The 18179-nt window shown below is 34.9% G+C and overlaps 3 protein-coding genes, 1 long non-coding RNA gene and 1 pseudogene across 4 annotated transcripts; 3 read left to right on the top strand and 2 right to left on the bottom strand.

Moving 5' to 3' along the window:
• Nucleotides 1–1376: 1376 nt before the first annotated feature.
• Nucleotides 1377–2345, top strand: LOC123225850 (cytosolic sulfotransferase 15-like). The gene has a single exon (XM_044650196.1). It carries the CDS (start codon nt 1377–1379, stop codon nt 2343–2345), a length of 969 nt encoding a protein of 322 aa, XP_044506131.1.
• Nucleotides 2346–6111: 3766 nt separating this feature from the next.
• Nucleotides 6112–7361, top strand: LOC123219592 (cytosolic sulfotransferase 15-like). The gene has a single exon (XM_044641599.1). It carries the CDS (start codon nt 6156–6158, stop codon nt 7155–7157), a length of 1002 nt encoding a protein of 333 aa, XP_044497534.1. The 5' UTR covers nt 6112–6155; the 3' UTR covers nt 7158–7361.
• A 2375-nt stretch (nt 7362–9736) lies between these two features.
• LOC123219637 lies at nt 9737–10180 on the bottom strand. The gene is made up of 3 exons (XR_006502903.1): nt 10148–10180; nt 9921–10020; nt 9737–9771 (listed from the first exon to the last, which is right to left on the bottom strand). It is a non-coding gene; the product is annotated as an uncharacterized LOC123219637 (long non-coding RNA).
• A 3040-nt stretch (nt 10181–13220) lies between these two features.
• Nucleotides 13221–14192, top strand: LOC123225786 (cytosolic sulfotransferase 15-like). Its single transcript, XM_044650078.1, has one exon. The coding sequence runs from the start codon at nt 13221–13223 to the stop codon at nt 14190–14192; it is 972 nt and encodes a 323-aa protein (XP_044506013.1).
• A 538-nt stretch (nt 14193–14730) lies between these two features.
• Nucleotides 14731–16247, bottom strand: LOC123225746 (annotated as a pseudogene).
• Between the last annotated feature and the right edge of the window lie 1932 nt (nt 16248–18179).

Genomic DNA, 18179 nt, shown 5'->3' with positions numbered 1-18179 from the left:
CTCGGCAGGATATGGCGAGCCGAACCGAATTTACTTTAACATAACTCATAACCATGTTTAGGTATGAGCCTGTTGAGTTTCTCTCAAACCAATTTGTGTTTGGTTTTTATGAGAAGAGTCGAATTTAAGTTTAATTATAATACTAAATAAAGTCAAACTTAAACTTGGTTTGATATTGTATGTTTCAATTTTATCGTAAGTCTCCAAAAAGACGAGTTTGGTATTGTAATCGAATAAAAAATGATCAAAATAATATCTCTTTTATGTGTATTAATTAAAATAATATTGTTTTAATAAATTCAAATCAAATTTTTTTAAACTTACAAATTTGATATGTGAAAGCTCAAGCTCAAACTTCCCATAGGTGAACTTGTTTGGAACTCGGTCGAACCAATCTTATTTTCAATCAAGAATCCAATTCGAATTCGGACAACTTTTAAGCTTTTCCCTTGTAGATGAACAAATTCTAACACATTTCTCAGAAGGCCAAAGGACTATTTCCCACCCAAGGTATGCTTTTTTTCCAAATGTATCTCTGTTAACTTTGAAAATTTTATTTACCCACCTATAAACTGTTAAAATTAACTGAATCCGTTCGTCATATTATTCCCCCCTCCTAAACTGTAAAAACTAATAATTTTTCTCCACCCCAAGTTTGCAAAAACTGTATTTTCCCCTTAGGGTTTCCAAAACTTTAGATCCTATTTTTTCGGTGACGACCGACGATCTGCAAACACCTACTGTCCCTCTTTGACGACCCCTCCTTTCGACTGTACATCTCTTGATGCTTTGTGGTGTTTCTTTGTTGTTTTCGTGTCCACAAAGACGTATCGTCTTCGTCGACGATTACACCTAAGAGGTGAAGACATTGTATGATTAGAAAGAGGAGACGTCGGGGAGGAAAAAGCGTCACTTGGAGATCATCGATCATTGTCAAAAAATTCAATCTGAAAGTTTAAAAACCCTAAAAAAAAATTGTTATTTTTGAAAACTTAAGTTAAAAAAAAATTATTAATTTTTAGAATTTAGGAGAAAAATAAAATAAAATTTAAATTTATTTTTAATATTATAAATAAAATAATAATTTTGCTTTTGAAATTATATTTTTTAATAATTTATAGATAAATAAATTAGATTTTCAAAATTAACGATGGGGTTGAGGGGTGTGAAAATTTGGACAAAAAAACATACCTTCGGTGGGAAATAGACCTTTGGCCTTATCAGAAAAAAAAGAAAAGAAAGAGAAACAATGAAAGAAATGAATGACAGTCCCTTTAATAATGCAGGGTCCCTTGTCACGCGACAGACTAACATGATGTATCTAAGAAGTGTCGATCCGACTCCATCTTTGTATTCCTGCATCACAAATAGTATCCATGGAGACCTCTTCTGCATCAGAAGAGCTGAGCAATGAGATTCAACAACTACTCTTGAACCTTCCAAGAGAGAAAAACTTGGATGGAACTCCTCTCTATCAATACCAAGCGTTTTGGACTCTATCAAAATTCATTCCCGCCATAATTTCCTTTCAGAGACACTTCCAAGCAGAAGACGGTGACATAATATTAACCAGCTTTCCGAAATCAGGCACCACTTGGTTAAAAGCCCTAGCTTTCACCATTGTCAACCGTACTCGTTTTCCTCTACAAAATAGCCCCTTGCTCACCACCCCTCCTCATCAGCTTGTTCCTTTCTTGGAGTTTGACCTTTATAGGAAAAATCAATCTCCTAATCTTGAAGACATTCCCAAGCCAAGGATTTTGGCCACCCATCTCCCATATGCTTCATTACCCAATTCCATCTTGAATTCTGGTTGCCGCATTGTTTATGTAGCCAGAAATCCTCTGGATCAATTCATCTCCCTTTGGAAATTCTTGGCCTCATCGCAAGACCAAAACATGAATCTGGTTTCAATTGAGGAGGCTTTCGAGAAGATTTGCAGTGGAGTCCAATTCTATGGCCCCATTTGGGAACACGTGTTGGGGTACTGGAAGGCCAATCAAGAGAACCCAGAAAAGGTGCTCTTTCTGAAATATGAAGATATGCAAGAGAACATCATATCTAATATCAAGAATTTGGCCAATTTCTTAGGATGTGCTTTCAGTCAAGTTGAAGAGACGCAAGGAGTGGTAAAAGAAATATCAAAGATTTGTAGTTTTGAAAATCTGAAAAATTTAGAGGTGAACAAGAATGGTAAATACTTACCAAGATTTGGAAATGAAGCGTTTTTCAGGAAAGGTACTGTGGGAGATTGGAGAAATTATTTAACATCTTCAATGTCGGATCGCATGGAGAAGATACTTGAAGAAAAACTATGCGGCTCAGGTTTGTCTTTCAAGAAATAACCCAGGAAAGTAAAACCTACGGTGATTTCTCTTTAAATTCAGCAAATTTGAATAAATTGTTGTCTAGACTCAATCAAGTTTGAATCAAATTAGTACTTTGGGTGTAGTCTTCTTGATTGTCTCTCTATCTCATCATCAGTTTGTTTCCTAATTTGAAGTGTGCCAGTGTTCTACTCTGTAATTTATTATATAAAGTTATAGCGATATTGTATTGGTTTAGTTATAAAATATTATTCATGTTAATTCAATATAATTATTTTTGAGTCGAACTAGAGTTAAACTATCAAACTGAAATTTTTGCTCGAATCAAGATGAACACTAATTCAAAGCCAAACTGATTTAGTTCGAGTCTAACCCTAAACACAGGGTTAGAAATTACAGCAACTCTTCAGCTCTCAGATTTCAACAAATCAAGCACCTGACCTCTTATCACTTAGTGAAAATCAAACATATTGTTACAGGCATGAGAATAATAGATTACATACACATTACATGATGGAAAATAATATTATCAGAATCATTAAATATGGACCTCAGTTCAGTGAAATTCAATTTTGAGGTCAATGCCAAGACGACCTTCATCTACGAGAGCCAAACTTAACATCTCTGTGCAAAACTGATCATCTGGCTTCAACCACAAAGCGTGATTTAAAATTGTAAATTCAGAATTTGATATTTCGATTCAACAATGCGTGGACATGGCAAACAAGGTTCATAAGCACTTCACAGGTTACCTCATGATAATATGTAATGGCAGCAGAAAAATTATCCTGCAAGGGAGAGCCAAGGAATATAATTAAACTTACATCATAAATAAACATTAAAAGCCATGTAAAAATTCTAAAATTGGGATTTCTAGAATAATTATACAGGTTTATCTTCTTGAGCAAGAACAAGGAAATTAAAAAAAACCACGATACCTGCAAATGGTAAGTGTAAGCAAGACCTGCATAGGTGCTCAAGCTTCTATTTGACGACGTCAGTGCTCTCAAATAACAGGAAATTGCCTCGTGATACATTTTGAAATGTATGTTTTGTTCATTAGTACAATTGTACAATCAACCCTAGAATGGAAATGTATGTATTATGAAAAAGGAATTGTTACAGGCATGAGAATAATACATTACATACACATTACATGATGGAAAATAATATTATCAAAATCATTAAATATGGACCTCGGTTCAGTGAAATTCAATTTTGGGGTCAATGCCAAGACGGCCTTCATCTACGAGAGCCAAACTTAACATCTCTGTGCAAAACTGATCATCTGGCTTCAGCCACAAAGCGTGATTTAAAATTGTAAATTCAGAATTTGATATTTCGATTCAACAATGCGTGCACATGGCAAACAAGGTTCATAAGCACTTCACAGGTTACCTTATGATATATGTAATGGCAGCAGGAAAAGTATCCTGCAAGGGAGAGCCAAGAAATATAATTAGCGTTTATGCATTTGTTTGAGTAGTTGTTGAATCTCATTGGTTTCCGTGATTGTGACTTCACCTTCCTCGAAAGAAATTATACCCAACAGATGAGGAAGTGGAGGCAGATTCAGGTTGTTGAGGAGGCTAGTCACGTTCAGTGAGGGATTAGGAAATGCAAAACTTGAATAAGTCGGACAAGTCCATGAAGAAGTTTCTAGAAAACTGCTCATTAGGAGGCCTCAAAGTAACCCACAATCCTTCTCTCGTAAGCAACTGATACTTTCTCAAAATTGATACCTTAGCTTTTCCTCTTTTGATTTTTTCTCATTTATCCTTTCTTTCTTCTTGGATGAATATTCTCATTAATATAATAGATTTTTTTAAGTTAAGTATATATGTATTAACAAAACAAAAGACAAAACCGGCTTAAAAGACACCAAAACAGCTTAAGCTCATCCAGACCACAAGACGACCCATGATAGCTAACACAGTAAAAATGCTATACAAGATCGAAAACAAAAAACAATCCCAATAATGAGTAAAGAGGCCACCATCTCTTGAACGTCTGTCTAAGTTCCTATAAATAAAGAACCTAAAAAAGAGGCCAACCAAAACCCAAAAAAGGAGCCTAACGGCAACTTTTGCCTGGCAAGCCCAGAAAAACCACCCTACAGCCCAAATTCCAGTTGAGAGCAACAGCCAACCCAAAAAGGAAACCAACCTGCTGGTCCAAAACAGCACACTCAACGCCTTGGAGGAAACAATACCGCAGCCTGAATGGAGAAACAGGAAACCTTTGAGACCTTGAATTAAAATCTTGAGGACAACATCTGCTAATTTTACGTAGGCGTGAAATCCCCGAAAGCAAAGCCAGGATGCTCCTAAAACTGCCAGCGAACCACCTCCTCAACCACCCACAACAAGACAAGCACACATATTACTAAAACATCCCACCAAGCACCAGGATTCCTCAATTTCTCCTTGCAAAGATGCAATATGGCAGGCCCCAATTCTGCACGAATGCCTCATCTCCATTCTTATGTTGGATCTTCCTAAATTCCGTGGCTCTGTCTCTGACAGTTGCTTTGGTTTTTTTTTATTATCACTTGGTGATTATTTGATTCATTGGCGAACACTCTTTTGTTCCTCTCCAGCCAAACAAAATGGATAGTGGCGCCGAGGCTAATCTTTGCCATTCTGTGTTTAAGACCGTCAGGATTCCAGTTTGCTGCCATCCACATAACATAATGGAATTTTTATATCAAAGATTTTGTTGCTTTATTTTCACCACCGTTGTATTATCTTAAAGACTTCTAAAACATCACGATTAACTGGACAACGGAAATATAAGAGCAAGCATATTCAATAAGGAAATATGTGTATCTCGTATTCCACTTTATTGCAACAAGGATTTTGAATAGCACGCGTAAGTGAATGGTTAAATTAAGCAAGAGTGAACAAAAATTGAGTAATACTAACGTATAAATTTTGAGCATATAAATAAATATACATTTATATATATTATTATATGATTGAGTGTTGTTTTATTATTAATTCAAAATCATCTAATTATATAATGATACTCATCAAATGTGTATATATTTATATACTTAAAATAGATACACATATTTTTATTGATACAAACTGGTATATGATAACAATAGTTTTACAAGTGTGTAAGCACTAAAAGTTTAATTCCTGAGTAAGATATCTATATAAACCTTTGCTGGGGCAACAAGTTTTATAAACAATAACTAGTGAGCATTTAGATGCCCCTAAACGTGGACAAATTTGGTAGAGACTTTGAAGTTAAAAATAAAATTATACATATGAATAAATTATACATAATTTATTTATATATATATAATTATTTAGATATAAGAGTAGTTAATTATTGTATCATTGATTTGTGTGGAAAGAAAATATCTTCGCATAAGAGTCTTATTTTTATTTAGTTTCACAGGTTTGTTGTCATAATTTTTGTAATCTCGAACTCTTTTAAGTACCCTTTAATCATGAGATTATCGATTGTGTTTAAAAAAATAATTAAATAATTTAAAATTAAAAAAATAAATATATAATATAATAGACTGATCTACTAAATAAGGGGCCAGGCAACTTTCGAACTACAACGACCCAATGCTAATCCCGACAACTTTTAAGCTTCTTTTCTATAAAATGAACAAATTGTTGCACATTTCTCAAAAAAAAAAAAGAAGAAAGAGACAAACATCCTTTAATAATGGAGGGTAAGAGGCAAACACCCTTTAATAATGGAGGGTCCCTTCTCTCGCCACAGAATTAAATAACGTTTGTGCCTAAAATGATGTATATATCCGAATCCGACTCTTGTCTTTTTATCCCTACAATCCAAAAAGTATTCATGGAGACCTCTGCTGCAATACAAAAAGTATCCATGGAGACCTCTGCTGCAATAGAAGAGCTAAGGAATGAGATTCAGCAACTAACCTTGAACCTTCCAAGAGAGAAAAACTTGGATGGAACTCCTCTCTATCAATACCAAGGGTTTTGGACTCTATCAGAATTCATTCCCGCCATAATCTCCTTTCAGAGGCACTTCCAAGCAGAAGACGGTGACATAATATTAACCAGCATTCCGAAATCAGGCACCACTTGGTTAAAAGCCCTCGCTTTCACCATTGCCAACCGTACTCGCTTTCCTCTACAAAATAGTCCCTTGCTTACCACCCCTCCTCATCAGCTTGTTCCTTTCTTGGAGCTTGATCTTTATTGGAAAAATCAATCTCCTAATCTAGAAGACAATCCTAAGCCAAGGATTTTGGCCACCCATCTCCCATATGCTTCATTACCCAATTCCATCTTGAATTCTGGTTGCCGCATTGTTTATGTAGCCAGAAATCCTCTGGATCAATTCATCTCCCGTTGGAAATTCTTGTCTTCATGGCAAGAGCAAAACATGAATCTGGTTTCAATTGAGGAAGCCTTCGAGAAGACTTGCAATGGAGTCCAATTCTATGGCCCCGTTTGGGAACATGTGTTGGGCTACTGGAAGGCCAGTCAAGAGAACCCAGAAAAGGTGCTCTTTCTGAAATATGAAGATATGCAAGAGAACATCATATCTAATATCAAGAATTTGGCCAATTTCTTAGGATGTGCTTTCAGTCAAGTCGAAGAGACGCAAGGAGTGATAAAAGAAATATCAAAGATTTGTAGTTTTGATGATCTGAAAAATTTAGAGGTGAACAAGAATGGTAAATACTTACTGAGATTTGGAAATGAAGCGTTTTTCAGGAAAGGTACAGTGGGAGATTGGAGAAATTATTTAACATCTTCAATGTCGGATCGCATGGAGAAGATACTTGAAGAAAAGCTATGCGGCTCAGGTTTGTCTTTCAAGAAATAATCCCAGAAAAGTAAAATCTTCAGTGATTTCTATTTAAATTCAACAAATTTGAATAAATTGTTGTCTAGACTCAATCAAGTTTGAATCAAATTAGTACTTTGGGTGTAGTCTTCTTGATTGTCTCTCTATCTCATCATCAGCTTGTTTCCTAATTTGAAGTGTGCCAGTGTTCTACTCTGTGATTTATTATATGAAGTTATAGTGTTATTGTATGGCCAAACGACTATTTCCCACCCAAGGTATGTTGTAATGTCAAGTTTCCACATTTTAACTATGGAAACACCAAATACTCACTCATGGCTGGTTAAATTTAACAGAACTCTGACGCTTGAAAATTTTATCTCTTTTTGCCCCCCTAAACTTTAAAAACTAAAATTTTCCCTCAACCTAAGTTTTAAAAAATGACAGTTTCACCCTAGGGTTTGGTTTTGAAATCTCCGGCAACCTCTCCGGCTCCATTGCCGATGGCCTCTCCCTCCCGAAGCATCCTCTCCTTCCGGCAATCTCTTTCCTCCCATTTGGAGGCCCGATCGACGTCGGAGACGCCTTGGGAGAAGACGAACTTCATCGGGGAAGACGAACTTCGTCTTCCCAGTGAGAAGACGACTGTCTTCCTAGACGAAGACGAAGTCGTCGTCTTCGTCTAGGAAGACAGTCGTCTTCTCAGAGGTCTTCTTCTGGGAAGACGATCATCTTCCCAAATGAAGACGACGACTTCGTCTTTGTCTCCCAAGGCGTCTCCGATGTCGATCAGGCCTCCAAATGGGAGGAAAGAGATCGCCGAAAGGAGACGATGTCTCGGGAGGGAGAGACCGTCGACAATGGAGCTGGAGAGGTCGTCGGAGATTTCAAAACCAAACCCTAGGGTGAAACTGCCATTTTTTAAAAGGGTAATTAATTAAAATAAGCAAAATTTTAAGCGTTTATACGTTTTTAGGCCACCCTAAACAAGTTTTACCAAAATAAGCAAACCGTATTTTTTTACCCTTTTTACCCTTATGTTGAAAAACCCAGTAAAAATATTTTTTCTGAGAATGTGCGTCGGTTTATGGTGGTTACAATGGTGGCTAGGGATTTTACACTAAATCCTAAATATGTCGAATTATGTAAATGGATGTTTTTGAATGTTTCGAACGCTTAAAATAATGTAGTTTCAATGTTAATGGATGTCTGGAAGTGTAGCCGTTGAGAGACAAAAACGCGTAAATTTACAGTGTCACGCAAACTGCGCAAATTTACAGTGTTACGCAAACTGCGCAAATCGCGCAAACACTGTTTACACCGCGCAAACCTGTTCACATCGCGCAATCATTGTTTACATCGTGCAAAAGTAGATATTATAGTCTATGAATAGTATTTTTTGCGCGATTTTGCAAGCAGTTTGCGCGATGTAAACAGTATTTGCACGGTTTGCGTGACACTGTTCACCGTTTGCGCAGTTTGCGTGACACTATTCACAGTTTGCGTGACACTGTTCACAGTTTGCGTTTTTGTCTCTCAACGGCTACACTTCTAGGCATCCATTAACATCGAAACTACATCATTTTAAGCGTTCAAAACATTCAAAAACATCCATATACATTCGACATATTTAAGGTTTAACTGTAAAATCCCTAGCTACCATCGTAACCGCCGTAAACCGACGCATATTCTCAGAAAAAATATTTTTACTGGGTTTTTCAACATAAGGGTAAAAAGGGTAAAAAAAATACGGTTTGCTTATTTTGGTAAAACTTTTCTAGGGTGGCCTAAAAACGTATAAACGCTTAATTTTTTGCCTATTTTAATTAATTACCCTTTTTAAAACTTAGGCTGGGAAAAAATTTTAGTTTTCAAAGTTTAGGGGGATAAAAATAGATTATATTTTAGTTTATTTTTTAATATTATAGAAAAAATGATGATTTTACCCTTACCACCGTTATTTTTAACTGGTCACGGGTAGGTATTTGGTGTTTCCATAATTAAAGGGTGAAAACTTGACATTGCAACATACCTTGGGTGGGAAATAGTCGTTTGGCCGTTATTGTATTGGTTAAGTTATTTAATATTATTCATGTTAATTCACTATAATTGTATTTGAGACCAAATTAAAACTCTAACTCAAATCAAACCGAACACTAATTCAAGCCAAACTGACTTAGTTCGAGTCTAATCCTAAATACAGGGCCAAAAATTACAGCTTCTCTTCAGCTCTCAGATTTCAACAAATCAAGCACCAGACCTCTCATCATTTAGTGAAAATCAAACAAATTGTTACAGGCATGAGAATAATAGATTACGAACACATTACAAGATGGAAAATAATATTATCAAAATCATTAATATGGACCTCGGTTCAGTGAAATTCAATTTTGGGGTCAATGCCATGACGACCTTCATCTACGGGAGCCAAACTTAACATCTCTGTGCAAAACTGATCATCTGGCTTCAGGCACAAAGCCTAATTTGGAAATTAGCGTAACAGAACAAATTAAAGAAAAAGCATAAGCATATTAAAATTATAAATTCAGAATTTCATATTTCGATCCAACAATGAGTGAACATGGCAAACAAGGTTCATGAGCACTTCACAGGTTACCTTATGATAATATGTAATGGCAGCAGAAAAATTATCCTGCAAGGGAAAGCCAAGGAATATAATTAAACTAACATCATAAATAAACATTAAAAGCCATGTAAAAATTCTAAAATTGGGATTTCTAGAATAATTATGCAGGTCTAACTTCTTGAGCAAGAACAAGGAAATAGAAAAAACCATGATACCTGCAAACGGTAAGTGTAAGCAAGACCTGCATAGGTGCTCAAGCTTCTATTTGACAACTTCAGTGCTCTCTCATAACAGGAAATTGCCTCGTGATACATTCTGAAATATATGTTTTGTTCTTTAGTACAATTATACAATCAATCCCTATAATGGAAATGTATATGTCATGAAAAAGGATAGGCATACAATAAAACCCAAAAAATTTTAAATTAATTTAACTACATACTTCAACTTTCTGTAAGCATGAGCAAGATTCACAACAGTAGGTTCCCACATTTCACTTAGGGGACGTTTGGTTTAGGAAATATTTTATTATCAAAATAGAAAGATTACCTTGAAGATAGATTACTTAAAAGATTACTGTGTATAAATGATTATTATGTTTGATAAAATTTGGTAGGTATAAATAATTATTGTGTTTGGTTAAAACTAATAAAATATTACTAATAAATTATTTTATTTAAATGCCCTTGAATATATTTATTTTTAAATATTTTTTATCATATTAATTAAAAATAAATTTGTTTTTATCTTAAAAAACAACAACCAAACGTCCATTAAAGAGGATGGGATGTGCACCAAAGTCTTCTCAAACCACCACACAGCTTTATTGTACCTACAAGTGTTCAGATGAAAAAACATTACTTGTTAAATTGATGACCTTACACTTGTTCAACGAAAAGAGCCAGATTACAGAAAGTTTAATTCCCGGAAGATTTCAATGGCTCCAACAATACTATATGTTCGGAATAGGATATAACTCATAATGATAATTTTTTTCTAAATACAGCTTAATTGAAAATGATGTTTGGCCTGGTGGTAAAAAGCCTTGGTTCTGATAAAAGGTTACTTGGCATATTGCATCCAGCAAGTTTCTTTACTACCAAGATTTTAGTGTCTAGAGATAGCCTCCAATTTAAGACTCAGGAAAGCTACAGGCGAACAAAGGCTTTCTGGCTTACAAGTTTTATCTTATAGTTCATAGACTTTACTATGATGTATCATTGTACTGCAGCAAAACACATCGATTTCACACCCTCTCAGCTGTCCCATTGCACTCATTGTAAAAGCTTTGATAGTGTTTGAAAATGAAGCCGGTAGTTTGCACTGATCAATTGTTCCTTTTATAACGAAGGAGGGTGTTAAGGGGAAGTTGAGAAAAAATGAAAGGGAAAAGCAGCATTATGCAGGACAGTAAAAACTGAACGTCTGACCGGGCTGGTATTAGTGGCCGAAAGCAGATCACCAGAGGATATACCGAGTTGGAATTGAAAATGAATGGTTAGATGGGCAAGAAGCTTCCATTGAAGCTTGAAAAGGGAAAGTGGTCAATGGGACATCCAGAAAAGAGATTGCGAGATGATGAGTGCTTTCCTGCAGTAGTTGAATGTAGTTGTTTTGGGGCTACACACGGTGTAGACGAAGCTTGTTTCCTTCATCTTTCCTGCTCTTCTCGATCTTTGGATATAGAGGACAACATTGAGTTGCCTTCCTGCTTCACTATTGTGACCATGATGTAGTGTGTTTCAAGAGTAATTGGATGAAGTTCTGGGGAATGGTGGCGCCTGTGAAATTAAAAAAGGCTTGTTGATGATGGCATCAAGATAATGTGTTTAGCGTTTGTGCATTTGTTTCAGTATTGATGTGATTACTATTTCTGCTTTGTTTTGCTTGCAGGCCTTGAGTATGCTATCTCTCATCCACAACGAGATGTACTTGACTCTCTCAAAAGTAGAATTCTCACAACCAGGAATGCAACTAGCTCAAGTATGAGGCATTGACCTTGAGAAGAGATCTTTAGTTGTGGGGGTATTAAAAATTATCCAAAAATCGAATAAAACCGTAATCTGATTTGAAAAATAAGATAATCATAAAACCAGTTTAGTTATCAGAATATGATACTATAAAAACTGAACTTTTGATTTAGTTTTCAATTTATTTAAATTTTAAAATGGGTTATCCGAATTACATTGATTTTTAAATTAAACATATAATAAAAAATTATTTTAATATAAATAGTTTTTAAATCACACAAAAATTAAAAAAAAAATCTTTCCATGAAAAAGCCCGCGTTGCATTAAATTCTGATTCACAAAATTCAAAAATATTAAATGCAAACCTTGAAGAGCTTGATTTTGTGGGCAAGCATTAAAGAATTCAAAATTTTTGGTGAGTCTTTCTATATTCTTCTACACTTGACGTTGTTCCCTGTACTTTTTCTGATCTGTTACTTCAACTCATGCTATTTATTGCTTCTTGCGTCCTTTCACACTGTCGGCAAAGACCCTCTTGCCTCTTTTGGTAAAGATTCTCTTGCCTCTTTCGATATGACTCCGCGAATAAAGACTCTTGTCTCTTCCAACGACGCTCACCGTAATTTTAGTTCTTTGATTCTTATCTTTATTTAGTCGATTTTTTTTTTTTCTCTTCCACACTTTATTTGATTATCGAATACTATTTAACAGTTTCTTTTGCTAATGTTATAATTTTATTTTTATTTTAAATTATTTAATTATATGATAATATATATTAAATATATATATTTATATATTTAAAATAAATATATATAATTTTATTAATATAAATTAGTATACGATACCAAAAGTTTTACAAATGTGTAAACACTAAAATTTTAGTTCTCACATAAGATATTTATATAAACTTTTGCTAGGACAATAAGTTTTACAAACAATGAACAATCGAGAATTTAGATGCCCCCAAACTTGGACAAATTTGGCAAAAGTTATGTAATTGAAGTTAAAAATAAAATTATATGCATAAATAAATTATGTCAATCTATTTATATATATAAGAGTAGTTGGTTGTTGCATTGTCGACTTTTCTGGAAAGAGAATGTTATGACATAACAAATCTTGCTTTTATTTAGTTTCACTGCTTTGTTGTTATAGTTTCTGTAATCATGAACTCCTTTAAATAACCTTTAATGATGAGGTTATCGATTGTGTTAGCAAGTTTAAATAAATTTGAATCAAATTTATTAAACTTGCTAACTCAATAAACTGAACACCCATAACCTCTAGACCAAACTCAACAATATTACTCTTAGGTTTGAGCTCATACTCCTTATAGTTGAGCATATTCTGAGTTTGTGCTCAAAAGAAGTTTGTGCAAACCAAACTTATTTTCGAACTAAAACGACTCAATGCTAATCCCGACACCCCTTAATAATGGAGAGGGTCCCTAGTCTCCCCACAGAATTAAATAACGTATGGCCTAAAATGATGCATATCTCCGAATCCCACTCCTACCTCTTGACCCCTGCATTCCAAAAAGTATCCATGGAGACCTCTGCTGCAATAGGAGAGCTAAGCAATGAGATTCAACAACTACTCTTGAACCTTCCAAGAGAGAAAGGCTGGGATGGGAATCCTGTCTGTCAATACCAAGGGTTTTGGGCTCTACCAAAACTCATTCCCGCCATAATCTCCTTTCAGAGACACTTCCAAGCAGAAGACGGTGACATTATATTAACCAGCTTTCCGAAATCAGGCACCACTTGGTTAAAAGCTCTCGTTTTCACCATTGTCAACCGTACTCGTTTTCCTCTACAAAATAGCCCCTTGCTCACCACCCCTCCTCATCAGCTTGTTCCTTTCTTGGAGGCTGATGTTTATTGGAAAAATCAATCTCCTAATCTTGAAGACATTCCCAAGCCAAGGATTTTGGCCACCCATCTCCCATATGCTTCATTACCCAATTCCATCTTGAATTCTGGTTGCCGCATTGTTTATGTAGCCAGAAATCCTCTGGATCAATTCATCTCCCTTTGGAAATTCCTGTCTTCATTGCAAGACCCAAACATGAATCTGGTTTCAATGGAGGAAGCTTTCGAGAAGACTTGCAGTGGAGTCCAAATCTGTGGCCCCATTTGGGAACATGTGTTGGGGTACTGGAAGGCCAGTCAAGAGAACCCAGAAAAGGTGCTCTTTCTGAAATATGAAGACATGCAAGAGAACATCATATTTAATATCAAGAATTTGGCCAATTTCTTAGGATGTGCTTTCAGTCAAGTTGAAGAGACGCAAGGAGTGGTAAAAGAAATATCAAAGATTTGTTGTTTTGATAATCTGAAAAATTTAGAGGTGAACAAGAATGGTAAATACGGTCAATTTGGATTTAGAAATGAAGCGTTTTTCAGGAAAGGTACTGTGGGAGATTCGAGAAATTATTTAACATCTTCAATGTCAGATCGCTTGGAGAAAATACTTGAAGAAAAGCTATGCGGCTCAGGTTTGTCCTTCAAGAAATAATCCCAGAAAGGTAAAACCTTCGGTGATTTCTCTTTAAATTCAGTAAATTTGAATAAATTGATATCTAAACTCAATCGAGTTTAAATCAAATTAGTACTTTGGGTGTAGTCTTCTTGATTGTCTCTCTATCTCATCATCAGCTTGTTTCCTAATTTGAAATGTGTCAGTGTTCTACTATGTAATTTATTATATGAAGTTATAGTGATATTGTATTGGTTAAGTTATATAATATTATTCATATTAATTAACCATAATTGTATTTGAACTGAACTTGAACTAAACTATCAAACTGAAACTCTAACTCGCATCAAGTTGAACACTAATTCAAGCCAAACTAATTTAGCTCAAGCCTAGCCCTAAATACAAGGCTAGAAATTACAGCAACTCCTCAGCTCTGAGATTTCAACAAATCAAGCACCAGACCCCTTATCATTTAGTGAAAATCAAAAAAATTGTTACAAGCATGAGAATAATAGATTACATACACATTGCATGGTGGAAAATAATATTATCAAAACCATTAAATATGGACCTTAGTTCAGTGAAATTCAATTTTGGGGTCAATGCCATGACAACCTTCATCTGCGAGAGTCAAACTTAACATCTCTGTGCAAAACTGATCATCTGGCTTCAGCCACAAAACCTGATTTAAAATTGTAAATTCAGAATTTGATATTTCGATTCAACAATGCGTGGACATGGCAAACAAGGTTCATAAGCACTTCACAGGTTACCTTATGATAATATGTAATGGCAGCAGAAAAATTATCCTGCAAGGGAGAGCCAAGGAATATAATTAAACTTACATCATAAATAAACATTAAAAGCCATGAAAAAATTCTAAAATTGGGATTTCTAGAATAATTATACAGGTCTATCTTCTTAAGCAAGGACAAGGAAACAAAAAAAAACCATGATACCTGCAAATGGTAAGTGTAAGCAAGACCTGCATAGGTGCTCAAGCTTCTATTTGACTACGTCAGTGCTCTCAAATAACAGGAAATTGCCTCGTGATACATTCTGAAATGTATGTTTTGTTCATTAGTACAATTGTACAATCAACCCTAGAATGGAAATGCATGTATTATGAAAAAGGATAGGCATATAGTAAAACCCGGAAAATTTTAAATTAATTTAACTACATACTTCAACTTTCTGTAAGCATGAGCAAGATTGACAACGGTCGGTTCCCACATTTCGCTTAAAGAGGATGGGATGTGTGCCAAAGTCTTCTCAAACCACCACACAGCTTTATTATACCTACAAGTGTTCAGATGAAAAAACATTACTTGTTAAAATTGATGACCTTACACTGGTTCAACGAAAAGAGCCAGATTACAAAAGTTTAATTCCCAGAAGATTTCAATGGCTCCAACAGTACTATTTGTTAGGAATAGGATATAATTCATAATGATTTTTCTTTTTTTCTAAATACAGGTTAATTGAAAATGATGTTGGGCCTAGTGGTAAAAAGCCTTCGTTCTGGTAGAAGTTTACTTGGCATATTGTATCCAGCAAGTTTCTTTACTACCAAGATTGCAGGGTCTAGAGATAGCCTCCAATTTAAGACTCAGGAAAGCTACAGGCGAACAAAGGCTTTCTGGCTTACAAGTTTTATGTTATAGTTCATAGACTTTACTATGATGTATCATTGTACTGCAGCAAAACACATCGATTTCACACCCTCTCAGCTGTCCCATTGCAACTCATTGTAAAAGCTTTCATAGTGTTTGAAAATGAAGCCGGTAGTTTGCACTGATCAATTGTTCCTTCTATAACGAAAGAGGGTGTTAAGGGGAAGATGAGAGAAAATGAAAGGGAAAAGCAGCATTATGCAGGACAGATAAAACTGAACGTCTAACCGGGCTGGTATTAGTGGCTGAAAGCAGATCACCGGAGGATATACCGAGTTAGAATTGAAAATGAATGGTTAGATGGGCAAGAAGCTTCCATTGAAGCTTGAAGAGGGAAAGTGGTCAATGGGACCTCCAGAAAAGAGATTGCGAGATGATGAGTACTTTCCTGCAGGGTGTAGACAAAGCTTGCTTCCTTCATCTTTCCTGCTCTTCTCGATCTTTGGATATAAAGGACAACGTTGAGTTGCCTTCCAACTTCACTATTGTGAACGTGATGGAGTGTGTTTCAAGAGTAATTGGTTGAAGTTCTGCGGAATGGTGGTGTCTGCGAAGTTAAAAAAGGCCTGTTGATGATGGCATCAAGATAATGTGTTTAGCGTTTATGCATTTGTTTGAGTATTGATGTGATTATTATTTCTACTTTGTTTTGCTTGCAGGTCTTGAGCATGTTCTCTCATCTACAACGAGATGAACTTGACTCTCTTAAAGGAGAATACTCGCAAGCAGGAATATAAAAGACCTTGATAAAAGACCTTTAGGTCAGGGGCATTCAAAATTATCAAAAAATCAAACCGAATCGATATCCAAACTGCAATTCGATCTAAATAATAAGATAACTGTAAAACCAAACTTTTGATTTAGTTTTTGGTTTATTTAAATTTAAAAATTGATTATCCGAGCCGAACCAATTTTTAAATTAAGTATATAATAAAAAATTATTTTGGTATAAATATTTATTAAATTACATAAAAATTAAAAAAAATCTATCAATGAAAAAGTTGGCGTTGCTTTAAATTCTCATTCACAAAATTCAGAAATATTAAATGCAAAATTTGAAAAGGTTAATTTTGTGGGCAAGCGTTTAGGAATTCAAAATTTTCAATGGCTGCTCTTTTATTCTGCTACAATTACCGTCGTTCTTCTACTTTTGTCTTACTTCAACGCATGGTGTCTATTGCTTCTTGCATTCTTTCACACTGTCGATAAAGACTCTCTCGCCTCTTCCTATCTGACTCCGCGGGCAAAGATTCTTATCTCTTCCAACGACGCTCACCACAATTTCTTTTTTTTTTTTTTTCTTGTCTTTATTTCATTGAATCAAATTTAAACTAATTTAAATCGACTTTTTTTCTCTTTTACTCTTTATTTGATGTCGGACAATATCCGGCAATCTCCTTTACCAAGGTTATAATTTTTTATTTAACTTTTATAATAAATTTTTTTATAGAATTTAGAAACTGAGTAACTAAAAATTTGGTTAAGTTATCGATTAATTTTTATATAAAATCTGTTTGATTTCGGTTTCAAATTTTCTTTGAATTGAAAGAAAAATCGGTCTAGTTATGGACGATGCTCGTTGAGCTTCACCGGACGATGCTTCATCCATTCTGGACGATGTTTTGTTGTCCATTCTTTGGACGACGAAACATCGTCCAAAATAGACGAGGAAACGTCTTCCAGAATGGACGACAATTCATCATCCAAAGATCTGGACGACGGTCATCCAGAGGTGGTTGACTCTGGACAAAAACTTCTCTGTCGTCGCTGAAAAAAGTGGTTGCATTTCAAAGGGAAAAAGTGAATTTTTTAAAACTTAATTCAAGAGGCAAATGTTAGTTTTTCAAATTAAAGGGGGGAACATGAGATAAAATTTTAATTATTTAATATTATTGATAAAATAACGAATTTACCCCTTAATCTAACATAAAATATGTGGGTGGGTGCAAATAGATTAAACTTTGGGTGAGTGTTTGAGTTTTTTATCTGGGTATACGTTTGAAATAAGGCTAAAAAATAGGTGGGAAATAGTCCTTTTCCCTTACTTTTAATTATCAACTAATGGAAAATAGACACATGATTTAACTTGATAAATATCAAGTTTAAGTTCAATAAATGGAAGAAAAAAGAAGAAAATATAGAGATTTTTTTTCCTTCTTCTTTTTGTCGGGAAAAACATCCATTTTTCTTCCTTGAAGGGTGCAAGTCAAGAAATAACTTATTTTAGTGATTCAAGCTTCCTAACTTCAAATCAAATTACAAGATATAAGATAGTTTACATGTTTCTATACTTTATTTCTTGAAACAACATGTAAATTTTATATTACTATTGTTACATAGGATGTGAACATAA

This window comes from Mangifera indica, chromosome 1, assembly GCF_011075055.1.
Source record: "Mangifera indica cultivar Alphonso chromosome 1, CATAS_Mindica_2.1, whole genome shotgun sequence".
NCBI lineage: Eukaryota > Viridiplantae > Streptophyta > Magnoliopsida > Sapindales > Anacardiaceae > Mangifera > Mangifera indica.
Note: the sequence above shows the minus strand (reverse complement) of the source record. Positions and strands in the feature narration are given on the sequence as shown.

Coding starts and splice junctions, on each gene's coding strand:
- LOC123225850 (XM_044650196.1), top strand. CDS start 1,377: ATGGAGACCTCTTCTGCATCAGAAGAGCTGAGCAATGAGATTCAACAA.
- LOC123219592 (XM_044641599.1), top strand. CDS start 6,156: ATGGAGACCTCTGCTGCAATACAAAAAGTATCCATGGAGACCTCTGCT.
- LOC123225786 (XM_044650078.1), top strand. CDS start 13,221: ATGGAGACCTCTGCTGCAATAGGAGAGCTAAGCAATGAGATTCAACAA.